The 10,524-nt window shown below is 41.2% G+C and overlaps 1 protein-coding gene across 1 annotated transcript; it reads left to right on the forward strand.

The window, feature by feature from the left end:
• The first annotated feature begins 208 nt into the window (after positions 1–208).
• tmem38b (transmembrane protein 38B) lies at positions 209–9,337 on the forward strand. The gene is made up of 6 exons (XM_072371697.1): positions 209–663; positions 5,007–5,163; positions 5,623–5,807; positions 5,978–6,065; positions 6,540–6,657; positions 8,434–9,337. Exons 1-6 carry the CDS (start codon positions 540–542, stop codon positions 8,707–8,709), a joined length of 948 nt encoding a protein of 315 aa, XP_072227798.1. The 5' UTR covers positions 209–539; the 3' UTR covers positions 8,710–9,337.
• The last annotated feature ends 1,187 nt before the right edge of the window (positions 9,338–10,524 follow it).

Consider the following 10,524-nt stretch of genomic DNA (forward strand, 5'->3'; position numbering starts at 1 on the left):
ATATGCCCATAAAGGTGATAAATAAAATACCTGAACTGATATTTAACATACTGTTCTTGTTTTAGTGTCCCTATAAAAAGGGCTTCTATAAACCGATTTGTTTGCATTTAGAAACCCTGGCCTCGTGCAGCCACCCTCTTACACGTGATTGGCTCACAGTGATCTTGTTCTTCCAATCACGAAGCTCCTCTAGCTCCTCCTGCCACATCACTAGCATGGCGGAACAAGAAGCAGGAATTCCGGCTATGCGCGGATGACAGCGAGTAACACCGATGATGACCATCCCATAGCATCGCAGATCTGTTGCCCAGCGACGTGCGGCGATACGTGGGGGTCAGCTAACCAGCTGTAAACAGCCCGACAGCAGCAACACACAGCTGCCGCGGGCCACCGACTGGTGTCAGACTTCACAGACAGCGTATGAAGCCAAGCGCTTGTGTTGATGCTCAGAGTTGGACCAGTGCCTTTTCGTCTCTCCAGGTCCTCGCTGGAATGAACTAGAATAGTTACTGTTGTCAAACTGTCTCAGGAACGCGGTTATGGATCTATTCGGGTTGCTGTATTTGGACGAACTGTCCCACGGATTAGCAAACCTGTCCATGTTTCCTTACTTTGACATGGCGCACTATATCGTGTCAGTCATGGCTCTGAGGGAGCAGCCAGGTAAGTGGAAAGTTCAGACGCACGATTTCTTAGTTTATGGGAGTAACTGCTTCACTTTGCTCTGGTGGTGAAGTTTGAATAGAAACTTAAATATGCCTCCTTAGGTTCACCTCCTAAATGTTACTCAACCACAGTTGGAAGTGCACACAAAACTCAAGTTACATGTCAAATGGAACCTAGAACCTTCTGTTTCACGACAACTTTGTTGAAACAAGCTACACCGTACTCTAAAACCTCTGTCAGTTCGTTATTATTATTATTCTCCCTTTTCCCCCTTTTGTTAAGATAGTTATGTTTTGTTAAAAATTTTGAAATGTTTGCATTTTTTAACATACATTTTAAAAGAAAATGCCAAACAGTCTCATATTCCAGCCTATGCAAAGACTAGATAAACTGTCCAGTTTTTTATTTTTACACTGTGTATTATTAATAACTGCATATTTTTTTTTACATTTGGCTGAACAAAACTGGACATTGAAAGATTTTGCTGCTGATTGAGATTGATGAAAAGTGATCCTTAGTCACAGCCCGTGTTTAGATTAATTAATTAAAGAAAAGCAAAGATTGATATTATGTCATATGTCAAATCCTGTCTTCTTGACTTAATAATCAACTAAACCAGTTAAAAAGTTGACTAAAGTAAAGACACCCGACTAATGTATTGTACCTCAGAATCTACTTGTGCACAACTTGATATGGATTGTTTTGAGTTGGACAACAATATATTACTGCTTTTATATATTTTGTTTAATTTAATTTGATTGTATCCAATAGCCCAATCTGAAAAGATAAATGAATGCATCCAACCATTATAAAGTTGTCAGATCCTCTATAGAAGGAAAAGTAATAAAGATAATAGACTAGCTTTGACACAAGTAAACGTCCTGCAGTAATGGTCTGAAGGATAAGTACAGAAGTACTCTATTATCAGCTAAATATCCTGTGTTATGATGCAATGAGTTGCATTTACTGTTGATGATACATGGGGTGCATGCAGAAACATGTTATTTCATCGCACTAAATGCTAGTTTGGGGCATGTTTTCTAGGTTAATTCCAGGGAGTTGTGCGGTTATTTTATTTTAGTTTAGTGGTTGTGTCAATCGTTGCAACGGCTGACATCTCTCAGATAAGACTGTGACCACCCAGCAGCTTTTCCAACTGTTGCCGTTTGTTCTTGGCTGCCCTACTGCACAAAGAGCAGTTTATCTTAAAGAAAAAAAAACAACTGAAATGAGCGAATAAGGCTTTTGATTAACCAAAAATCCCGTCTTGTTTGTCCCAGAAAAAGCATCCTTATGATCTAAATTAAAAATCAAAGTTTGTATAATGCCAGTAGAAAGACCATTAGTCCTCCACAGTGTAAAAGCTCGAGTTCTTTTCTTAGAAAGGGGGACTAAAGCCTGCGGGACAGTCAAATGTCATCTCTTTCCATTGTTGCAGTGTGCAGAGTCGTCCCCAGATTCAGTGACTGGAATGTATCCACTGAGGCTCACCCTGCGTCTGCTGATAGGAAGGGAGTCAATCACTCTTTTTAGCAGGTGCACCCCCATTTAAAACGCCTGGATGTGAGGTCATGTGTGTTCTCTTTGACAGACAGGAACACAAGCTACGTGAAATAACTTGGAAAAGCAAAATGTGTTAAACTCAGTCACAGCCCATTGTAGCGGCTCAGACCAGAGGCAGGCACAGAGCCATGTCTATCGCTGGGGTTGGAGCTGCGGGGACAGGTGAACTTTTAACTGCACCCGCTGTCGACTTTCCACACACACAAACGCATGCAGCTCATTGTAGTCCCAGTGCTGTATATCTATTTTTGAACTTGCCTTGCAAAGCATCCCGGCTGCTGTGACCTTTTAACCCATTGTCCTTTACGGCGTCCATTTATGTGTCTGTGACTGGAGGAAGATACGGAGCGTAAAAATATATACGACTCCTATGCAAGAGCTCCTCCTGGGAAATGTATGTGTGAGTGTTTTCATTAACTTAAAGAAAGGGCTGCGTTCGAAGACATTCGACGGGCAACAAGTTGCTGAGAGGAGCCCAGAAGAAAGACTTGAATGTCAATGAAACTTGAATAAAAGAAAGGACACGGAAGCACTGAGGGAGCCAAAATTCTCTTCCTCTTTTCCCAAAAAGGAAAAGAATGCTGTAAACTACTCAACCCACACTGTCTCTTCTTTTTCCTGTGTTAAATTCTCTCCTTCTGCTCTGTAGAGCTTCCCATTTGAGTCCAGAAAGGCAGCTTGAGACTTTCATGAACCTCAGCAGGAGAAAACTACTTTAAGTTTAAAACAGGGGAATGTTCACCAGTTCTCCTCATGTGTTTATGTCATTGTGGAGGGATTTTGAACACAGTTTCAAACACTAGAGGATTTTATAGGGAGAAGACGACCGCTTAGAAGATGAGCTGCAGTTAATTTTCAATCACTTTTCACCAAAACATAGCAAAAGATACTTTTTTTTTACGTTTTTCTGCGTTCCTATTTTAGATCAGGTGATCTGTTTCCCAGCCAGAAGACTTCTCTTAATTCCCCTTTTCTTTGTAAAGATCCTGGATGGTACATATGCCTTCCACAATGTTCATCAAAGATGACCCAGAAGTGTTTGCTATCCACTTCATACAGAAAACAAAACAGAGGAATTGGAAAACACAGGCAATGCTGCATGATACTGCTGCAGTGCAGTTGACCCGATCACCCACATTTGACTTGTTAATGTGTCTCTGCCCAATGCAAAACTAGGAGACACGATCTGGTAAAATGGTCTGGCAACTCAACCTGTCAGTTGAGTTGCCAGACCCCCCCCTACAGTTGATGCCTGGGCAGTCGGGCTCAGACACTGACTGACAAACAGCAGTTTGTTTTTGTTGAGGAGCTGAAGGTGATGACTGTTTACCGTGTAAGCAGTGGGCTGCACACGTGATTGCTGTGCTTTTAACTGCCGTGAGACCAAAACCACCACCATTTAGCATTTAAAGTGGAGGTTATCGCAGAAATAGAAGCTGTAGGTCAGGGATACCCACGTCCGGTCCTCGAGCGAGACTCACCTGCAGGTTATAGATGCTTCCCTGCTTCAACACACCTGATCCAGAGGAAATGGATCTCTTCAAAAGATTGTGAAGTTCTGCACAAGCCTAATGATGCATTAATATGACTAAGTTAATTTGTATCGGACATATCAGGTATTCAGTTTTTGGATTGGATTCTGTCTCTCACAGAATGGTGAGCCCCCCCCCGACCCTCTAAAACCCTCAGCCTGTCTGTCATGCTCTCGTTGCCAATTTGTGAATTCAAAAATTAGCATTAAATAAAAAGATAAAGAAACAGCGTTTCATTATTTTCATTGTACAATTATCAATTACAAGAAAGGTTTGATCAAAAAACATCTTTTTTTTATTTTATCTACTCATGAAGGGGCCTTTCAAAGGAAAGTTAAAAAGCAATCTCCACCTGTAGTCCAAACAAGTCTGCAGAGGAGGCAGATAGAGCTATAAATTCCACAGACTGCCCTCTTGGAGCCTGTAATCTGTCTGTAATCCTCAGATTACCATTTTGGCCTTGAGTGCGGCTGCAGTGACTCGGGGCAGGTGGGGCAGGGTTAACTAGGAGTTACCTGTTTGAGGTTAAAGCTATGCTCAGCTTGGTGTGTGCAGGTTTAACTTAGAGTGAAATAAGTGAGTCTTATAGATATGTGCATTTAGTTAAATATAGAATATCAAAAAAACAAACAAATAAAAAAAAGATATTGCCATTTTAGACAAACTATCCTTGTAAAGTTGTTATTGTGTAAATGATGGAAGCTGAAACAGGAATGCAGAGTTCTTTCTAAACTGGGCAGAAGCAGAGTTATAACAGTGAGCTTGTTAGAATTGTTCTGTCCAGTGAACTTATCACATCAGTGTTTCTGACTCGGTGTCATTCCTTGGTGCTGCACTTTGAACTGTAAGCCCCAGAGTAAATACTACAGCTGTTCGACAAACCCTTCCCTTTCTGTGTTTGCACTGTTTGTGACCCATAAACAAGTTCATATGTACACCGCTAAGAACACTGGGCGGCGCTTGCATGAGACAGGGAAGAGGCCAAAGTCTTAAACTTGACTGTTCACTGAACAGCTGCGCTCGAGCTGAATTGGGTTTTGCAACAAATCGAGCCTAATTTGACAGATATCCACAGAGTGACAGTTATATCTGCCAAGGTGTTTATCTGTAGTTACCAGACTTTTACAGACATGGGATCACAAAATGTAAAGACCTCATGGAAATGCTGATAATATTCTACATCGTGGTTGGCTCTCAAAGGTCCACAGCCATCATGCTGACACGTATATATCTGTTCTTGCACAGGAGCTTTAGAGGTGTCCAGAGTCAGCCCCTTGGCCTGCTGGTTCAGCTCCATGCTCTACTGTTTTGGGGGAGCAGTGCTGTCAGGGATCATGCTGGCGGAGCCACCAGTAGCACCTTTATCCAACGGCACCGGTGTTCTGCTTGCTTCAATCATCTGGTAAATGACACTGCTGACAAATACAGAGATGGAGAAAAGGACAGGAAAGAAAGGAAAACAGCAAGTGTTGGGATTACTGAAATGGTAAATGGCTCTGGAGTTTGGAGGACGTGAAATATACAAGGAGGTCATTATCCTTGTCCCCCTGGCTTCTTTACTGTAAGGGAAGCATAAAATGTGACACTGAATGCAACAGAGAGGTCATTGTAGAGCTCCATTCTCCAACTATGAAGGCTTTAGTGCCCTCTAGAGGTGTCTTATAAAATTACACTCCGTTCACCAAAAATGCACACTGCCCTCTGCTGGAAGAAGAAGGTACTTGAAAGACACTGTGGTGGTAATTCTGTCAGTCATTTATTGCTTTGTTAACAGGCCACATGATACAGTTTACATGCACTCTGCAGCTGAAATATGGAGGTGTGTTTGCGTAAGTTATAGGAGCCATATGTGTCTCTACAGGTACCTTGTGTTTTACTGCCCCATGGACGTGGTGTACTGTTGCACAGCCCTGCTGCCCCTCAGGCTGGTGCTGTCAGGAATGAAGGAAGTGACCAGGACGTGGAAGGTCCTCGGAGGGGTTACTCAGGCTCACAAAAAATACAAAGACAGTCTGCTGGTTATGATTGCCATCGGGTGGGCGAGAGGTCAGTATGTGATCATGTGCATGTGTCACAAGAATTGTGTTTGGTAAACATCATTTAGTGAGTGCTGTCAAGTATCGTGAAGTATTTGAAGTTTTAAGTTATTTTCATGCTGTGCGCATTTATGTTTTTATGTGTGTACATCAAGGACCTGTCTTTTCATTCCTCCCCAGGTGCCGGAGGTGGTCTCATAAGTAATTTTGAGCAGCTTGTTCGGGGTGTGTGGAAGCCAGAAACCAATGAGCTCCTTAAAATGTCTTAGTAAGTCATCAACAGAACTTTGATCAGAGATTTAGGAGTTTGTTGAATTCTGATGAAATTGCTCGAGCGATGTCTTTGCCACTGTACCTGGACTTCACACATAACGCCATAAGTTAGTGTTTTTAGTGGCTCCTATCCACAGATTAAACAAATATGATATGCATGTTGTGTTTGGTACAATTTAAAGTTGTTAAGTGGATTTTGTTATCATTAGATATACTTCCCTGCCTCTGTAAGGTCCCCCCTGTCCAAACCTCCTCTCTTCTCTGACAGGTTGGATATGATTGAGCGTGATAAAAGCCTGACCAGTGAACTAGGTGTTTCAGGCAGTTCAGAAGCACTGTCTTCATTTATAGAGAATAACTCCTTTTTGATGTGGGCTATGTAACGTTTCCACATGAACTAAATGCTGTTTTTTAAATCATAATGTGGTATCATACCTGATGTTTATTGTTTAATTTCTTCTCTGTTAAGCCCCACAAAGATCACCCTGATAGGGGCAGTGCTGTTTGCTTTGCAGCAGAGCCACTACCTGCCTCTCCAGAAGCACCACCTAATGCTCCTGTACACCATCTTCATTGTTGTCAATAAGGTCAGTCTTGTGCACCTGGTGTAGTTCACACTATGACACCATGACCAGAATACATTAGCAAGGTTTAAGTGGTTGACAGGCAAAACAGGGAGGTATATTTTAGTCAATTTATCCGCTTATCTAGACAATAAAAAAACTATCAAATGCTTTGGTGCCACTGCTCCCTCCAGATCTGTTACAACTTGTCTTCTAAATGACCTTTCTCCTGTGCTTTTGTGAAGTTTTAGCGGTGGTGACTCACATTAGCTGGGTATTACCCACAGGGCTGGAGCTTTTGCATCATTTTCATCAGCTTGCATCATCCACTCTTCTCTTCTCTGGGAAAGTTGAGCCCTTGACTGAGACACAGATAAATCTACCACATCTTCTTTCAACTTTTACTCCGTTAGCTCCTTCTGTCTGATCTGTCAAATTACCAGCAAACCATTTCATCAGATTTAAGAGCTCTGTCAAAGCCTGCACTTTATTATTATTTTGTGGTCCTGACGATGATATGCAGCCATCCCTAATGAAAAGTAAATGCTGATATGTTACACATTCATTTCTGATATTATATGCATATAAGGCCACCACTGCTTTGGCTTACAGAATAAGCTCATATTTTCCAGTGCCACATTGTATTCGTAGCATTGACTTGACCTCATCATGTGATGCTACATCAGAATATATATTCAAACCTGCCGTAACTTCTTAATAGCTTCACCTTTGTCAGTTAAAATGGCGAAATCACTTGAAAACTTCCATTTATAAACCGTACACACCCAGTAAATACAGCACAACATTAGCATTCATTTGATGTTTGGTTGTTCTGGTCTGTTGATGAACGTAAATTTAACATCAGTCCTTACTGTAGTTTTATTTCGTCTCCTCTTGTGTGGAGAATTTGGCTGTTTAGCTAATAAATGGTCCACAATATACCTTGTATATTGCAAGCATTTACAGTTAATTTCGCAAAAACCGTCAGCTGCTGTGACCAAAACAATGCTGATGAAAATGAAGCAAAGCCATAAAGTTCAAGGTCGGCAGAACAGGAACACGAGTTGAATGTAATGAGATGTTCGGCACCACTAAAAGAATACAAATATAATTGTCAGAATGCGAACCCTTTCACTCAAAAGTAGTCGTGATCCTTTTTTCGGTATTGAGATACGAGTTGCTTTAGAGGCACGTGCTGCAGGGAACAAATTTGTGACACTTTCAAGATCTGGTGCACTGGTCCTGAGATAAGTAAACTGAGCAAAACACAACCACAACACTAAAAATACAAAAGAATTGCAGAAAAACGCAACAAAATGGAAATAAATACACCCCACAACTTCAATAAAAGGCAGCAAAAAAAAAACTGAAAAAGGCATTTCAGAAAATACACTCACAAAACAGAAACCACATTTCAGACAGATCAACAAACTCAATTTCACAATTTCAATTTCAGACGGCGCGATATTTTATTAAACATGCCATTTTACAACGTACGTGAAGAAAATTGAAAACCGAGCCAACAACACTTTAAACAACTCGGTTTCAGTATGCGCCACATTTCACCAAACACAGATGACCACAACTAAATCCATCATTTCAGAAAACAGCCGGTAGATTTGGTCGGTTGCTGTTTTGTCTCCTGAAATGTGTGTGTTTTTATAAGCCTTTGTGTCCTCTGAAACGTTTAAGCCCTCACAGGGACGTTCAGAAATGCCTGGACATCTTCTTGACCTGATATCATCCTCTCATGTTTTGCCTTTTTTCTTGATTGCTGTTTTTTTTTTTTTTTTTTTGTAGTCACGGATGATGCTGACGGGCTCCTCTTCATCACCTTTCACCACCATTGAGTCTGTCCTCTACAAGACCCTCTTTTCAGGACACTCTCCTTATGCCGCCCTCACAGAAGAGGTAAAGAAAGCGTGTATAGATGATGATAGAGCAGAGAGGTCCACCTCCCCCGCCATAACCAAAGAGCCCGGTGGGAATGTGTCGTCAGGGCAACAAAGCAGGTCGCTCAAAGCCAAAGGGGAGCCAGAGAGCGCAGAAACGCCAAACTCCAAAAAGATTAACTAGCACTTGTAGCACCTCTGCTTTGTCTTTCATTAGGAAACTTTTTTTTTTATCCCAGTGGCTGTGATGGTTTTTTTTCTTCAAACTTTTTTAATTTTGCATTTCTTCGAATATAAGGCAGACGGCTAAAAAGAAAGAAAACCATTTAAATAAGAGGTGACTCGCAGCTAACTGTTTACCTTATTCTGGGATAATCACCCCAACCTTAAAGAGCTGTGAGAGTTATGCTGTTGGATGTGAATATCACAGTGTCCCTTGGCTGAATTCACACTCGCTGTACAAACTGTAGCTTTTATTTTCTTTTCTTAATGCATTTATTTTGAAAACCAACAGTTAATCAATATATTCAGGGTTTTGGGACCAGTGCTGTGCACCTGCAGATATACGAATGTATCCGTGTCTCTCTGTATATATCGTGCTCCATGGAAAGGCTATATTTCTATTCTGATATGATTACATTTTTTAGGGAAAATTATATTGAATGACATTCAGACATTTTATTATATTTATACTAAAGAACCGCCACCTTGAATGTGAAATATTTAGAAGTGGAATGCGGTTGTATTATTGATGAATGCCTTGAATGAAACCTGAGAGCATGAGAATAAATAGCTTCACATGCACTATAAAATGTGTTTTTGTGATTTCTAGCCTCTGTCAGAGACATGTGAGATATTGCCTCACTTTAAAATTAGTCACTCTTCAATATTTCAAGTTGCCTAAAAGAACCCACCTCATTAATGTAGCATCAAACATCATGCAGCCCTCTTATCTGCACGTGTCCACAGTATCATGTGTTAAAAAGATTACTGATGACTACTCCAGCAGTTTGTAAGTGATACAAATCAGCATAATGTCCAGAAGTAACCCTCTCTATAGGCTGGAACATTGCATCAGTGTAACATCAGCCCCTGATTGATACCTCACCCACTCCAAAAAGCCGCTGGAGAGAAATCCCCCAAATCCCTCCCAATTCTCGTCTATGTAACCTCAGATGGCAGAGCAACCCCTCTAAGACTGCAAATTAAAAACCGAGGGTGGGTGTCGAAGAGAAAAGAGAAGATGTTCAAAGAAGATCAAAAGTGATACTGATTCAGAAAATGTACCTGCCTTTAAAATGCCTCAAGTACACAGAAGTCAGATGTATGTGTGTCAGTAACAGGATCGTATCTCAGTGTTTGCTACTAAACTGCTTTTTGTTGCCGTGTGCTGATCTTTCTGACTCTGCTTTTGAACTGTGTGACCTGGAAAACTGAAAGGCACATCAGTAAGCCACTGGTTTTCTTTACGCAGCCTCTTTTGTCAAGAATGCAGGTTATGGGACAATTTTCTTAATGACATCCAGATCTCTATAACCCTCACTTAAATGACTCTCTGAACTCACCGCTTCACCTGTCCACGCTGCAGCACGTCTACATGTCTTTTTAACCCTTTAACTTATGCCTGTTTTCCATGTATCGAGTGGTAAAAATTCATTCTTAAATGTGTAAACACAAGTAGGCTTTGCGTACACACGTTCCCATATGAGTTTTAGCCTGGACCAGGGTCACAGATGCAGGATGAATTCGGCATTTTATGGAACAGAAATGTACACATATTCTCTCTGGAAAAAGACAAGTATGAACATACGACATATGCACTCTGACACAAGGGTTCTGTAAGCTCAGCTTTTCCTGTGCATATCTAAAACTGACTTTGAACCTACAGTGTAATCTAAGTAAAGGTCAGGGACATACAAAAGCATGAAATACTAACCACAAACGGTGAGAGCAAGTGTTTGGGAGCCATCAGGGTATATCTGAAACTGAGAGCTCGGGT

Source organism: Leuresthes tenuis, unplaced genomic scaffold, assembly GCF_036924035.1.
Source record: "Leuresthes tenuis unplaced genomic scaffold, fLeuTen1.0.hap1 SCAF_19, whole genome shotgun sequence".
Lineage (NCBI taxonomy): Eukaryota > Metazoa > Chordata > Actinopteri > Atheriniformes > Atherinopsidae > Leuresthes > Leuresthes tenuis.

Bases quoted from the DNA above. Each gene is read 5' to 3' on its own strand.
- tmem38b (XM_072371697.1), top strand. From the start codon at position 540: ATGGATCTATTCGGGTTGCTGTATTTGGACGAACTGTCCCACGGATTA. The intron at 5,164-5,622 runs GTAAATGACACT...GTGTCTCTACAG, and splicing joins CTGCTTGCTTCAATCATCTG to GTACCTTGTGTTTTACTGCC. The intron at 6,658-8,433 runs GTCAGTCTTGTG...TTTTTTTTGTAG, and splicing joins TCTTCATTGTTGTCAATAAG to TCACGGATGATGCTGACGGG.